Raw genomic sequence first — 16,624 nt, forward strand, 5'->3', positions numbered from 1 at the left:
AAATATCTCCATACCAAATTTCATGCGAATTGATTCAGTAGTTTAGGCGTGATTCAGTTACAGACAGACAGACAGAGTTACTTTCGCATTTATAATATTAGTATGGATAGTATGGATTGTCTTACGTGGATAAACATCAGCAACGATAGCATACTAAGTTAAAACGGTAACAGGACACAAGTAATATATTGAAATGTAGTCAAACATAAACAAATATTTTGTTTTCTATACTAATATTAAAAAGAGGAAAGGTTTTTATGTATGTATGTATGGTTTTCACGCATAAACTACTGGACCGATTTTGATGAAATTTGGCACAGATAATCTTTAGACCCTGAGAAAGAACATAGGCTACCTTTTATTGCGAAATATGTACCACGGGCGAAGCCGGAGCGGACCGCTAGTATTTAATAAATACGATATAAGTTGTAACAAAGTTTGCAATGAGCGTTGCTAGAGCTAGAAGGCTATATTATCTAACTCTCTCTATTCGTACAAACTATTGCACAAGATTATAAAATACTAGGCAACATCTAAAAAATATATTGCATTATGCAACAGATCTATCAATTATTATCTCATATACATAATCTTTAATTATTAACGTGTGTACCTATATAAATATATACTTTATATATTAAATCTATATAGTTACTTAAATATATTATTAGAAAGAAAGAAAGAAAGAAAGAAAATACATTTAATCACAAATACAACATTTTAGCTTACAACTAATTACAACTAACATTTTAAGAACAATAAATATAAAAAATAAATATTAAGTACATCGGATATATTATTCTAGTATTTGGTCAGTATTTGTGATAAGGTGGACTACTCAGCATTTGCCTCTCCGTATTAGTGGAGAGGCGCCGGTTTTCAGTAGTCCCCAGTATTAATTATCGGAACATTATTAATATTATAAAGCTGAAGAGTTTGTTTGTTTGAACGCGCTAATGTCGGGAACTACTAGTCCGATTCGAAAAATTCTTCGAAAAAGGCTTTCATCACGCCAAGACCAACAGCTGAGCCATGCGGGTGAAACTTGCAAGCGTGTCATGAATATTTTTTTAATTCTACAACATTTGAACTTAGCATTAGAAAATTAAATTAAATATGAATGCAATAGTTACATTTACGACTTGCCAAAAACAATTTGAAAAGATTTTATATACCTATTTACATAATATTATTACATAATAATATACTGTTTGTATTCTTATCAAAACTAAAATATTATCCACGTGATTCATGTTACTCGTGGCATTTTGTATAGAATATGTAAATTGTATAATGACTATAATTTATGTGCCACATTTGCTATTTCCGAACTTGTGACAATACTGAATCATCTTCACCAATCTCCAGTAAGTTTGTATGTAACCTTTATTATAAACTAGCGGACCGCCCCGGCTTCGCCCGTGGTACATATTTACGTTTTCTCTACATAAAAACCATCCTCGTACTTCAAGGAATTTAATAAAAAAAGAATTATCGAAATCGGTTCAGCCGTTCTCGAGTTATGCGCTTACCAACACATTTTGCGATTCATTTTTATATATAAGAGAAGATTTTAGACACTTTAAACGGACATATTTCCATGTTAGTTTATTAGTTTTTTTGAAGTGAAACTTCTATAAGCGCGTTTCTCAGGTCTTCTTTATATATTGCCAAAAAAGTTTCACTTCTGACACGTGTGCTCAGCAAACAAGCTATTTTTTTCTAAATATCCTTATTTATCTATTCTATTTTCTCGTTAGGTGAATATAACGTGGAATGATAACAGTACAGTGACGTTCAAGAACCAAAGGACATGGCATTATCATCCAGAAATGTCGAATGGAAGCCTGTCGGATATGGTGACCAGTATTAATCCGATTATTGTGGTAAGTTAATAAGCAGTTCTTAACTATAGATAATTATTCATACTAAATTTATAAATGGGATAATAAATATCTTGTCTGTTTGTAGGTTTTGTTAAGCTTGATTTATTAAGGAGATTTTATTCAGTTTATAAATAGTGAAAAGGACATGTGAAAAATAATACAGACAGTAATTACTAAACTTGAAAATTTAAGGAAGAGAAAAGTAAAAAATTATAGAGCGTTATGTATCTCTTTGATTTATATCATACTGTAGTAACTTAAAGGGCAGGCAAATTGCAAAAGCAGGCGAATCAAAAGGCACAAGGTAGTCGAAAATATATTATGATAAACTCCACTGTGTCACCCATTACTTAAGTAATAAGCGTATAGATCATTCAGGACCCATTTTTCTTAAACCTTTGCCTTTACCATTTTCCTTAGACCTTTTATAGTCTGCCTTTATATCCATAACCATAAACGTAACCAAACCATTGCTACACTACATTGCGCGCTTACCATCTCTCTGTGCAGACGATCGCCTACGCGCTACGCAACGAACGCGTCATGCTACGAATCTTCGTAGACATGGTTATGAGGATGGTCCATACAAACATGTTTATGACTGCCAATGTATCGTCGTGGTTGTTTGACGGTGTTGAAGATCCCATGCTGAATCTTGCTACTAAGATACCGAATATTCCATATAAGATACCGTTCGATAGATTCGGATGGTTGTATACGGTAAGTTCCTGTCTTTCTTTAATTTTCGAGAGACGTAGTACAGATACATATTATGTGTGATTAGCGAATTGCCTTGTTGTGTTGTAGAACACTGTAGCTAAGATTGTGTTTGTTAAGAATAAACCCAAATAGTACTAAAAATCTAAGTTTATTGAAAATTAATTTCACCGGATAACTATGATATATGGATAACAAAATTTTTTGTTATTTTTTATACCGGCTCTTATGGTTTGTTTTATTTCAACAATTCTCAACCAGCGGAACGGCTCAGCAGATTTCGATGGAATTTTCGTGTCCAACACCGGCGAATCTGATTTCTTCCAACTGGGGTTAATTGACAAATGGCAGCACACGCAGAAGACGGTATACAGGGACAAATGTGGGAACCTTGAAGGGTCCACGGGGGAATTGTGGGCACCCCAGCGGGGACTTGACGAACTTCGTATATTTGCACCCGATATTTGCACGTAAGTTTTATTTTTAACTAGCTTTTCACCCACGTAGCCTAAGAAAAACCCGTATATTTCCCGTTCCCGCGGGATTTTCGGGATAAAAAATGTTATGTTAGTGTTAATTCAAGTTGCTCTTTATGGTTGTGCTAAATTTCTTGAAAATCGGTTCAGCAGTTTTAGCGTGAAAGAGTAATAAACAAACGTACCAATTTTTGCGTTTATCATATTAGTTATGGATTATATATTTGGCATTAACTAGCAGATATGTTAATTATAACATATCTAGATACCCTTATAATATATTACAGGCACATGACTCTAACAGCAGATGGTCCAGTGACCCACATGGGGATCCAGGGCATGCAGTACATCGCCAATGATTCGCTTTTTGACAATGGATACAAGTACCCTGAAATGGTGAGTAAATACCTGACAACGACGAGAAATACCGGCCAAGTGCGACTCGGACTCGTGCACACAGGGTTCCGTACAAACCTGTTTTTATTAGGTACATATGTTCAGAAAATTTTCTTTATCTGTGCTATAAAACAGCTAATATGTATTATAAAACTGTGTAAGGTTCCTTAATATGTAATGAAAATCCGTTTTACATTAAGTTTATTTCAGAGATAATCCAAAAAAACTGTTTCAAAAGTTTCAACGACCAACATTTTTCAACGACCAAAGATTCAAAACTTTTTCAACGACCGCATCAATTTTTTGTTGCGGTCGTTGAAAAAGACACTTGCAAATGCATATAAATGTATTGCCAATTCTTTCTATTATTTTAACTTTTTTATATTGCATTGTTATTATTCATTCAACAGGCTTGCTATTGCGACGAGCCGCGCGACAGAAACTGCATACGCGGGGCCCTCAACGTGTCTACATGTCGGTTTGGAGCCCCGGCTTTTGTCACTCGACCACATTTTCTAGACATGGACCCGTATTACCCTAGCAAGATAGATGGATTGAATCCTGAAAAGTAAGTATTTTATATGTATTTCTTGTTTATTCTTGGTCTATATTAGTAGAGCTGTAAAACTGATTTCTGAAAAGTAAGTACTGTTTTTAATAAGCTTTTTAAGAAAGCTACTACATTCTTGTTATAATGCAAAGTCTAATAATGGATTACATTTTTAAAAGTTAGTCTAGTTTTTTTTACAAGGTATTTAATATTTATATTATGCATTCTGATTATAATAAGTAAATAAAAAGTCATATTTTACAGTTGGAGCATTGAAAATTTTTTGTCGTTATTTAAAATCACTATTCTTCCGGTCTTATAAAATATTAAACCACTTCCTCAGTCAACACCAAGGATATTATTTTATCATTTGCAATGGTAATTAATACATTTAATATTTCAGGAAACAAAACTTCAAAATGGCGATAGAAATGAATACAGGCATGCCTTTGTCTATATCCGCGCAACTACAAGCCAACGCTTTAGTCAGGCATATCCCAGGTATGAGGTTAGTATTATTTTTTGATTTATTAAATTTATAGAAAACTAGCTGTCCGCCCTGGCTTCGCCCGTGGTATCTCTACATAAGTAGAGAAAACAAGTAAGTATAAGTTCCATCCTCATACTTCAAGGAATATAATAAAAAAAATAATTAACAAATCGGTCCACCCGTTCACGCGTGATGCCGTGACCAAGGAAAACGGGTTTCATTTTTATATATGTATAGATGAATAAAATTGACTTGGCCGTTAGTTTTTCATATATAGGTATAAAATAAAGGCCATAAAAACCTATGTAATTTCGAACGCACTAGATATTATAGCCCAGCCTTAGCCTTTAGCTTTAGTTTTATTGCATTCAAATGCTTTATAATTTACAAGCTTCTGCACGCGGCTTCACCCGCGTGGTGTTTTTTCGCAATAAAAGCCTTAGATGTTCTCAGGGTCTAAAGATTGTCTGTGCCGAATTTCATCAAAATCGGTTGAGAGGTTTAAGCGGGAAAGCGTAACAGACAGACAGACAGATAGAGTTACTTTCGCATTTATAATATTACTAGCGGTCCGCCCTGGCTTCGGTACATATTTCGCAATAAAAGGTAGCCTATGTTCTTTCTCAGGGTCAAAAGATTGTCGGTGCCAAATTTCATCAGAATCCGTCCAGTAGTTTATGCGTGAAAACCATACATACATACAAACCTTTCCTCTTTATAATATTAGTATAGATAGTAGAGATATCTTTTTTTATTATTCAGTTTTATCTTTGACTCTAGATCATAGACTATTTAAATATTTTTCCTCCTGTGACGACCAGGCGGCTAGTAATAATTATATATACAGTTTACACTTATTACATATTTACATAATTATATACATAACATGCCGCACGAGTTCTGTTGTTTTTTTCCCCGTTAAAGTAACCTAAGTGTTTTGTTATTGTATCATTTGTATGCAAGTTTTATTCAAGTAAAAAAATATACATAATATACTATGCTCGACGTTGAAGTGTAATCTATCTATATGGTAAAATTTTTCAAATCAATTCACTTAATATCGATTACAACATAGAATTACTAATAGTAGTAGGAATTACTAATTTCAGATTATCGAAATTCCATAAATGCCAAACGAATTAGGTGTTACTTAGTATCTATAATCAGGTATATAATCTAATCTTTTCTCGGGTACATAGTTTTAGGGTTCCACATGACACTGCAGAAAATTAAGTCAATATATATATTTTTTTTTAATTCAACTTAACTTCTGTTTCTGTCATTCTTATCTATAAATAAAGATTAATCTGTAAATAATCTTAATACAACTTTTCTTTTTTCATTTACAAATATTATTATCTCAAATTCACACTTCAGTAGTTACGAATACAGTTGTAGAGCATGAAATTTCTCGCAATTTTAGTACACAAAATTTTGAATGTTCTATTTTTCACCTTTGCCCATAAATCGAAACTGTAAGATAAAATACTAATATACAATGTATGTTATATACAATATTTAAAAATACATAAAAATGAATTATACCACAAACTATGCTACGGGACTCTCCACGCTCACTTGCAAGTCGCACTTGGCCGTACATTATCTATGGTTATTTCGGTCCATGTTTTCATTTAGACATGATATAGAATTATCACATTTTTAATTACTCATATTTCGCTTAAGATCTAAGAGTTCCGACGACATTTGGGTTCATTGTATATTGCATAATTATCGATATAAAAAGCGCCGCTATCTCTCTTATGAGGTCAAAATTTGTAAATAATATCACTACATAGTATAAAACAAAGTCTGTCTGTCTGTCCTTATGTTTGATCATTAAAACTACGTAATTAATTTTGATGCGGTTTTTATAATAGATAGGGGTTCAACCCATTCAAGAGGCAGGCATTTAATTATAAATATTTTAGTATACAATTGGTTAAGTTTTAAAGAACGCAGACAAGACGCAGGCAGAAAGCTGATGTTATGTAAATGTAAAGTCAAAATAAATTTACATTATATCCAAAAAATATACTTATTTATTTTTTATACGAATGAAAAAATAACTAAATACACATACACGTGCCTTGATTTATAATGTTATCTTGCACTTGACATGTTTTGGCGTTTTACCGTAAATAGTGATAGTTCTATACTTTGGCAAGATAAGGTACATAGAGGCATGATTGGATAACTTGCTTGTTTCATCATCATCACCATCATCAGCCCATATATTATGTTTCGACTGCTGCTGCTCCTAAGGTACAGACCATAATCCACAACGCTGGCCAAGTGCGGGTCTTCGAACTTTTTGATTTTTCGACATGTCGGTTTTCTTTTTTAATAACGACTTACAATAAAAAATCGTTATGTGTTTAATGTAGAGCATGTTTCGGCACGAATTGGCAGAGCTAACAGAGATGCACCTTTTTTCGATACATTTCGAATTTCTACCGTAAAACAATAATTCACCTTTCCTCTAATTTCATTTCTCTCCGGTTCGCCCGGTTGTCTGGAAGAAATCGCTGCATAGCGATAAGACCGCCAATTGTTTTAATGTATTCTTAGGTTAAGTATTATCGTAATAATTATAAGAGCAATAAAGTATAAATAAATACATAAATAAATAAACAATATTTCATAACAAAAACGTAAAACGCCTTTTAAGTGAATTTAGCCAGCATAAATAGGTTCTACGAACATTATCTATAACTAAAAAAGTGTATATATCCTGAAAACTAATCTGATTCATACAGAAATAAGCCAAATATCGAATTTTTAGATAACGTCGGCTCTGCGAATTGCGGAAATGTCTATTGTTATCAAATTCTTAATATATCTATCATATTTTATCTATGATATGTAACTATGGGGAAAAAGTGAAGTCCCGTGTCCCCTAGTGCGGTAAGTATGCATACATCTGTTTCACTGATCGATTTTCTTTAGGTACAAGTAGGTGATCAGCCTTCTGTGTCCTGCCAGACCGGGTTATTATTATTCTTCATCTGGAGATGAACTGGGAATCGAACCCAGGACCCCTCGGTTCTGCGCTCTTGCGTTAACCACTGCACCAAGGCGGGCACTATAGGGAAATGAAGGGCGTTTAGATGTACGTATGATAATCTTCATGGGTATTTGTTTTAATACACACATAGGTGTGTACATGAAAACTACGGGACATTAATTATTTGTAACTAAATGAAAAAAACTAAGAAATAATTCGTAACTATCGCCACTCCATCAAATATTTTAAAACTTGTCTCGCAAAATCTCGAGAATTGTTGGACCAATTGCAGAAGTTAAGGTTACAGCGGTAAAAACAGATAGAAAAGTAGTGTTATACATGGGCGTAGCTAGCCATGGGCATAGGGTGGGGCAATAATAAAAAAAACCGGCCAAGTACGAGTCGGACCCGCGCACCGAGGTTGTAACTCTAAAATGTATGTTTGAGCAATTTTTCCTCTATCTGTGCTATAAGATATTGCTTTTAACCAAATTTCAAGACTCTGTGTTCATGGGAAGCACCCTGAAGGTTTTGATTCCCTTGCGAATTTCGAAATTTGGGAAAATTTTCAGCATTTACGGCTGTATCTTTTGATTGCGTTGGCTTATAGGTTTATTTTTTCACAGCATCAAGGGATTTAAGTATTATATCAGCTTGATACCTCCACGCGTTCCTGAGAAAAAGGGTGTTGACATACAGACAGACAGACGGACAACAAAGTGATCCTATAATTAACATTATGACCTCGAGTTGCTAGTTGCATATTATTTTTAGGGTTTCGAACCTCAAAAAGAAAAAACGTAACCCCACTTTGTTGTCCGTCTGTCTGTCTGTCTAAAAATACCTTTTTTTCCCAGGAACGCGTGGCGGACTTAGGGCATGCACCCGGGTTTACCCGGTTCCGAAAAACCCGGGTAAACCCGGGTTTTTTGATGATCTTGAGAACCGGGTCTGAATAGTATGAAACCCGGTTCTCCCGGTTCCGACCAAAATATTAAAATATAAAGTATTATTTATATTTTGCTGCATTATTTTAACAAATTTATTGTATCTGGCAACGTCAGACTCACGTGCATCGCGAATTTTCGTGCCACGCCTCAAGCGTGGCTCCGATTGGTTGTCTAACCTTAGATGCTATAAGTTTCCTACGGTTGTATTACCAAAAAAAAAATTAGGCTTCGAAAATGACAAAAATTAGGCTACAGAAATATTTTTATTAGATTTCTCGTGAATTTGAAAAGCTGTTAATTTTACTGATTCATATAATGATCGAGTCATGTTTTTGTTTTTGGTATCAAGCTGAGATTTATATCGAATACTCAAGTCTTCGGTCCCTTTTATGTGAAAAAGTCGAACTCACAAGCCAACGCATCAAAAGATACAGCCGTAAATGCTGAAAATTTTCGCAAATTTCGACATTCGCATGGGACTCAAAACCTACAGCTGGGTACTTGTCATGTTTATATGTGATATTATGATAACAAGAGCGCCGAGACAACCGTCAAAACGCTAAGGAATAGAATACGCTATCGACACACCCCGGACACTCCATACAAAATGATCGTTTTGACAGTCACACTGTAGAGACTGCAAATGTGTGTGTTAACCTGTGGTGTTAACGCTTTATGGTTGGCACATTTGTGACTAGCGTAAAAAAAAATTCGCGTTTTTCTGATGAAATACATCCGTAAACAGCACAATATCTAACCATTTTCTACGAAAAACGATAATCACAAATCCAAAATAATAAAATTACTTTAAGTCAATTTGATTAATGTTGTCAAACTTCGTTGCGTATCGTCCTTGCAGAAAAATATGGCCCATTTTATGTCTGATCGCGCGGGGGTGAGGTAAGTTTAATTTTGGCGGGAGGCGGAGAGTGTCCGTTCTGTAGCGTTTAGCTACTATTATGTATTCTGTGCTATCGATACAAATTGACATAAGCGTATGATGTTTTGCCTAAGGATTCGGTCACACTACCAACGACGACGACGACCACGAACAAAATTTTCATCCAGTCGAAATTAAATAAATTGTGCAAAACACAATAAAAAAATTTTTTCGAGATCAATGGATAAAAAATATGTTTTTCGTAGAAACGGTAGCTCCTAGGAAAAAAAGGCATTTAACCTTTTTTATAGATAATTTTATGATGTACAATTTTGGTTCCAGGTGATTGTATGATAAACTTACCGTCTCGGCGAAAATCGCAAAAACTATTTTTTTATTTTTTTATTAATTGACCTCGAATTAATTTTTTTCCGAGTACCCTAATGACGGGAGATTTAAATATTTTATTTTGAATAAATTTTGGCAAGATTTGAATTTTGGTCGTGGTCGTCATCGTCGTTGGTAGTGTGACCGAACCATTACCAAAATATCATGAGCTTATGTCAATAATAAGCGTTAGCAATTTCTATTCCATGGTGTTACTGACAAGACTGATAAATAAAGAGAAGTATTGAAATTTTGTTTCTTTATTAATTTAATAAAATAAGACACAAGCCGCGTAAAATAAAAGGCCTATCAGGTACTTTTACAGTTACTTTTGTTTAATTTCGTATTTTTTCCGAAGTATTATAAAAGAACCGGCTAACCCGGTTCTACCCGGTTCTAAGCTCGATTTGGAACCGGGTTTCAGAAACTTGGAACCGGATCCGGTTCTGCATGCCCTAGTGGCGGTATCATGCTGAAATTAATAAACCAACACAATCAAAAGATACAGCCGTTTATGTTGCAAATTTTTTATCACTTTATTATATAGTTTATCTTTCTATAAATACAACAATATGATTATTAATTTCATTTTACCATAAAGTATACTAAACATGTCTATGTAAATGGAAAATTGAATCATTTTAAATGGTAGACATAACTCAGTAAATAAAGCATTTAACCTCGCACTTCCGATCCAATTTAATTTTGTTTTAGGTTATGGGTCACATATTGACCATAAAAACACAAAATGCTGATAGATCCAGGTGGAGCTTTGCTCGCAAGTTTTTGGCCGATATATCGAAAACTAACCACTTTAGGTCAAAAGTTACTTATACTTTTTTGTAGAAAGTAAAATTTTGCATCTGTAAACTTTTTTTTAAACTTTCTGTTTACGGCTTATGGCCTTCTAATCGCAATCTTAAAGAACAGTTTTTGGCCGATATCTCGGAAACTATCCACTTTAAGGCAAAAGTTATTTTGAGTTTTTTGTAGAGAGTAAAATTTTGCATCTTTTATACCTTGTAAACTTTTTTGTAAAACTTTCCGTTTATGATTCCTATTTAATGAACCGGTTTATCGTTTTTGGCTAGTAACTCTTAAAGTATTGGATTAATCAATAAAATGCATCTATCCATTTTTAGATCACTTTATTGTCTATAACTTGAATTTTAATTTTTTTGAGTTGTAGAACATTTAATGTAGAAATGCCGGCGCTTGGTGGGTGACGTGGCAGGCCAAAAGATTTTTTACGGATGTAATGAAATCGAAGAAGAGATTTCCAATGCAAGTGGATTTTCGCCGTTTCCGAAATGGCAAAAATTTTGATTTTTTTTTATAGAAAATTTTTTAATACATGTTTTAAAATATTTTCTTTTACTTTATTCCTGCATCCGAATATAAAATAATTACTCAATATTATTTTGTTGTTCGAAATATGTTTATACGAAACATATCTTGAAATTTTCTATTTTTCACCCGGTAATCCAACATTAAACGTTTAATAACTCAAAAAGTGTGGGCATTAGAAAAAAAGTTACAAAAAAAAGTTTCAAATAAAGTGATCTTAAAAAATGGGTAGATGATAGATGCATTTTATTGATTAATCCAATACTTTAAGAGTTACTAGCCGAAAACGATAAACCGGTTCATTAAATAGGCCATAAATCATAAACGGAAAGTTTTACAAAAAAGTTTACAAGGTATAAAACTGTGGTATAAAAGATGAAAAATTTTACTCTCTACAAAAAAGTTCACATAACTTTTGCCTTAAAGTGGATAGTTTCCGAGATATCGACCAAAAACTGTTCTTTAAGATCCCGGATCTGTCAGTATTTTGTGTTTATATGGTAAGTAAGTGACCCTTTACGTAACACAAAAGTGAAATTGGATCGGAAATTAGTGAATTTGGCCAAATAAAAACAGCTTTATTTAGTGGGGTAATACACTACTTTTCCTGTCTCCAAAGTTCATATCATGTGACATAGAATCGCAAGCTTTTTGTTTAGATCTCATTTTTTGCGTCGACTGACATATTTCGAGTGTGATTTTTTTAACGGATATTAAGTTTTGTAGTCAGTACCTAGATAATTAAGTTTTTTTTTAATTTGGCTAGGTACCTTCCAGGTCCGAGCCAGGGTGGGACAAGCGCCCCACCCTGCCCCACCGTGGCTACGCCCATGGTGTTATATTATTATAAATTTATCGATCACGAGGCGAGTCCCGAACCCGCATCCTTTCACGCCAATCCGGGGCGGACGCCTGACCAACTCAGCCACCCGTGATCCCCGAGTCTCGCCTCGTGATCGAATTTTTTATATCTATACTAATATTAGTAGGTATTCAATAAAATTGCATTTTTCTTACAAATGATTTATTTTTACAGCCTAAACAACCAGCTACCAGACGCAGATGTGCTCGTGCCAATGTTCTGGTTTCGTGAAGAAATTCTAGTCAGCGAGGAATACGCAAACTTCGCCAAAACTGCACTGAGCGTCAAATTCGATACGCCTTACGCGTTTTATACGCTAATTGTAAGTATTTTTTAAATCATTCATTTAGTTTTTGTGCAAATGTCATCTCTTTCCATTTAATAATATTAGTTCAGATAAAAAAAGGAAATATTCCAAATGTCGACAGATATTTGGATAAAAGACTAATCACGATTTTTGTTTGTGAAACATTGTGAGTAGATTTATTTTATTTCATCATTATTTGACGATTATAGTGTAAAGAATTGGCTTACACCTTTTTTTTATTAATTAAGGCAACCTCAACGAATTTTTGCCAATAATGTATAAACTAAACAACAAGATTTTTATCAATAACATTAATTCTGAAATGCAAATTAATTGTTGTTTTGCTTGTAATTAATGTTGTTTATTAGATTTATAATAATTTAAACACCTAATCAACAACTTTATCAACCAAAATAAATTACTAACATTTTTACTAAGTAATCTTTACATGCATCTTTTATTGGGTTTTAGATAATATCTTAAATAATTTTCATGTTTCTTTTTCGCGCAAAGCGCAGTGTCACAGTGTCTTGATGATGAAATTGATCACATCATACATACATTTTGTTACACACTCTTATATATTTTTGAGACTACTTAGATTGCTAGTAAGTTGGTAGTGTTATTAAAAATATTCTATCACGATGACAAACATGGAACAGAAACAAATAATTTGGAAAATCCAAAAGTGCACGCCTCATAATTTTTTTTAATAAATATTTATTAATTATTATTTTTGTTTATTTAATATCTAACAATTAAACCACATCGAATCAGACCCTGAAAAATGAAAGGGTTCTATTCCTGAGCATACTCAAGCGTAAGAGAAAAAAAAGACTCGATTAGTAAAGTATTTCGGTCGCTATCGTGTTAACAAGAAAAAGGATCCGCACATACAGACACACGGACGTCCAAGACAGAACTTTTTTAAACTGTTTTTTAACTAGTTTAAATAACAAAAATGACATCAAAAATATCATGAACGTTAAAAATAGTGTTTTTTCTTAATATGTGTGTGTATGTATTATCTTACAAGTGCAATGTATGATACATAAAGACATTTTAAGTTTGAAAAATCAGATGTTTTGCGCGAAGTGACAGTAGTACATGGTAGTACCCACCTCAACGCTTCGCTTATGAGGCGTGCAATAATTGAGCTTAACCTGTTAACTGACAAGCTTAATTAATAATTATGTTTATTTAATAAATCTTTTATTAAATGACCCTAAAATCGGGATCGTCCTGCTATCACTATTAATAAGAAGCTATACGAATATTTCTTGCATGTTTATGACATACCGACTCCTTTTTACATAATTTTCCTCCTGAAAAGCTGGCTAATATTATATCTTCTGCGCAAGAAGATAATCTCAGAAGCACCTCTACCATTATAGATAATTTATAAGCTATTTAACCCATTGACCACCGTAAGGCCCGATCGGGGCGCGACACAATAGATTTTCTATTGTGTCTGTGATTCCGAGGACTGATGGATTAAAGATCATTTATCTGTGACATATCTTATCCAAAACAAATAAACAAAATGCGCAAATTGATGTCGTCTGTCCGAAACTTTAAAGATAAGAACAGAGGCATTAAAATCTTAAATTATTACAAATATACATATACTACAAATGTTTTATAAGGCACCTTCATCAACCACAAGGATTATTGAATCAGCATCTCTGGACAGATTTTGCGCATGATCATTTTCAACGTCATTCTAACGGCTAACCCAATGTCAATTTTTTAAGTGTAAAAAGGTGTAGAATATTCTTTCGTTTTTCTGTGATGAATCTATGCAATGTTCTAATACTGAACAACACTGAATACAAGTTTTCGTTTACACTAAAAGATCACGAAAGAATGCTCTTGCTCTAGCTCTATGTTCGTTTGGTCTAAATGCACCGTTAGACTAATTTAAAAATAATTTAACCCTTACATGCTATCTATAGTCCCCATCATGCTCTGACTTTTAGAAATTCCTAAAAGGCATTTATGACTGAAGTCTGAACCACCATATCTCATAAAAAAAAATATTACAGATTACCTACTGAAAATTCTAGATATCCAACAAACTAATGTCGATTTTTGAGTTAAAAATAATAATTATCTTGCTAGAAGCGACATTCCGAATCAGTGTTTGTTTAAACAAAAATTGTTTTTAGTATATTATGTAATATTTGGATAAAAAGGTGTCAGTTCAAAAAACTACACGTGTATGTAAAAATTACACGTGGAAGCTTATTTTTATTACTTACTTATTTGTATTTTTTTTTTATTCATAGGTAAACCATGAAATATTTACTTTCATGGTCGCTTTTAATCTGTTGTTAGAATTAATCAATTTTGTCATAATCGATATAATTAAATATAATTAATTTTGTGCAAAAAATATAAGTACTGATAAATGTGTGGAATTTATGTCATTTTTTGTTACAGATCATCGGATGCTGTCTACTCATAGTGGGTATATGGAGATACAGACAAAGCAGATGCATCTCAAAAGAAAACCACATATCCTATGATTCTTCTGTGATGCAATCATTCTTAAAGAAAAATGAAACTAGGTAGCATTTAAAAAACGTTGTTTACGCAGTTAGCGATATTAAAAGATGTAAATTATTGTTTGAGAAGGTTGTAATCTCAGGAGTTCAGATTATAATAAATTATTGTAGAAAAACAACTCTTATATGTTAGGGTTGCCAGGAGTGAATATTTTCGAATTTTGCTATAAATGTATTTTGGATAAGTGTTTTGACAAATAATTCATTTTTGTATAACAATGTAAGTAGTTAATTTAAAAATAAACATAAAAAAAGACGGGTTGCACTCCGGGAGTGCCGACAGAACATGTTTTTTTAATAGGACATGTTTTCTAATGGTTTTCTACCCTTGATTATTATTAAAAAAAAAGTTGAACTTGAATGTGTTCACGAATCGAAATTTTGTGTGGAATTTAGTAATAAACAGAATTTTGTATGATAAAAATAGTTCTTAGAATATTATTATTAACGATGCTACAGCTTGTGCGACTGAAAAAATGTTATTTTTTTACTTGGATAACCTGTAAATGTAGGTAAAATTATGTAACCTACCTACTTTTAAGGTATATCTTACAAATATCTTATTGTTTTCATTTTATGAAGTAATTACATTATCTATTATTGGAACGAAGTTCCATATCGCGCGTTGTGAAAGGGGGCTAGACGGAAAAAATTCTTACGAAAAGTTGTCACAACACTTTTTGCTAGAGTTGTGCGGCGTGCGGCGTGCGTGTGGTTCTTTGTCTGTCTCTTTCTAACTTGCTCTAACTTAACACTTCGTTCCATCCAGAAGTCCCTTGACATCGCTCAAGTATTTTTCTTTATTAAAAGCTTCTTCTTATTTATTTTGAGTGGTATTTATAATTTTTTGTAAACAATTGTATCACGCTTATTTTTTATTTAGTTATTGTGATTGTAAAAAATAAAACCTCTTATTACATACATCGTTTATTCTATTAGAATCATCAAAATTATGGAATATGTAAGTCAAGATAAATTTTTATTAATTTGAATAGGTATACAGGGTGACTGGTAATTCGACGTGATCCTTCAAAGGGGTTATACTAGAGGTCATTTGCAACAAATTAAGTCCAGTTAACCAGGGGTCAAAAATGGATGGTTATTGAGCTATGACGGTTTTTTTATTTTTTAGAAATTTTCTGCCTTTCTACCAAAAACAATTAATTATGAAAAAACTACTACACTGTTAACATTCAATTGATATTTTTTTGAAAGCCGAAGAATGAGCGATCACTTAAAAAAAAAACTTGCCGAAAACTTGCATCACCTTAAAAAGAAAAGGGTCTTAAGTGGAATTAAACTTATTTTTTCAGTAAATTTTCCATAAGTAGTTGATTATTACTCGAAAAAAATGTAGTAAACTTGGTGTACAAATTAAAGACGTAAGTTCCTTGTTTCTTAAGCTTTCTAAAAAGGCACAGATGTTATCTACTTTTGCGTGGAAACGAAACGAAAAACAATAAACCGCGCAGGTAGCAGATTTTTTCGAAACATGTCCTACACGGTGCCGCGCTTCCCTCACTTACTCGTGACTCGTAAGCGTAGCATGATTTGATAATTTCCGGACATCTTCGAGATAGTTCGTATACACGAGTCACGACAAGTCGTAATCACTCCCAAAGTTACCAACTAGCCAGTTAGTTGCATGCAACTAGTGCGGACACAAATTAAAAGTATTCCTTAAATGAAAGTTACCTAATATCGTTGTTTATTGACTGAAACTACATTTAAACTTTTTTTTTTAATGGCTGGTTTTGAAAATGAAGAATACGCAGATATTTTATACTGTTACGGCTTGTGTG

The 16,624-nt window shown here is 33.1% G+C and overlaps 1 protein-coding gene across 1 annotated transcript in view; it reads left to right on the plus strand.

Annotated features, from left to right (window-relative positions):
- Positions 1 to 14,904, plus strand: part of LOC149909210 (protein croquemort-like) — a 43,801-nt gene extending 28,897 nt beyond the window's left edge. The window contains exons 3-10 of the mRNA XM_090101456.1: positions 1,761 to 1,886; positions 2,397 to 2,606; positions 2,865 to 3,073; positions 3,367 to 3,475; positions 3,886 to 4,043; positions 4,429 to 4,533; positions 12,123 to 12,270; positions 14,698 to 14,904. Coding sequence (XP_089957582.1) covers positions 1,761 to 1,886; positions 2,397 to 2,606; positions 2,865 to 3,073; positions 3,367 to 3,475; positions 3,886 to 4,043; positions 4,429 to 4,533; positions 12,123 to 12,270; positions 14,698 to 14,829 — 1,197 coding nt within the window. The 3' untranslated portion in view covers positions 14,830 to 14,904. The remainder of the gene's footprint in view (positions 1 to 1,760; positions 1,887 to 2,396; positions 2,607 to 2,864; positions 3,074 to 3,366; positions 3,476 to 3,885; positions 4,044 to 4,428; positions 4,534 to 12,122; positions 12,271 to 14,697) is intronic.
- Positions 14,905 to 16,624: the final 1,720 nt, after the last annotated feature.

The sequence above is a fragment of the Colias eurytheme genome, chromosome 4, assembly GCF_061535395.1.
Source record: "Colias eurytheme isolate Ceu_HAF_F1 chromosome 4, ilColEury1 Martin Lab GWU primary, whole genome shotgun sequence".
In the NCBI taxonomy this organism is placed as follows: Eukaryota; Metazoa; Arthropoda; class Insecta; order Lepidoptera; family Pieridae; genus Colias; species Colias eurytheme.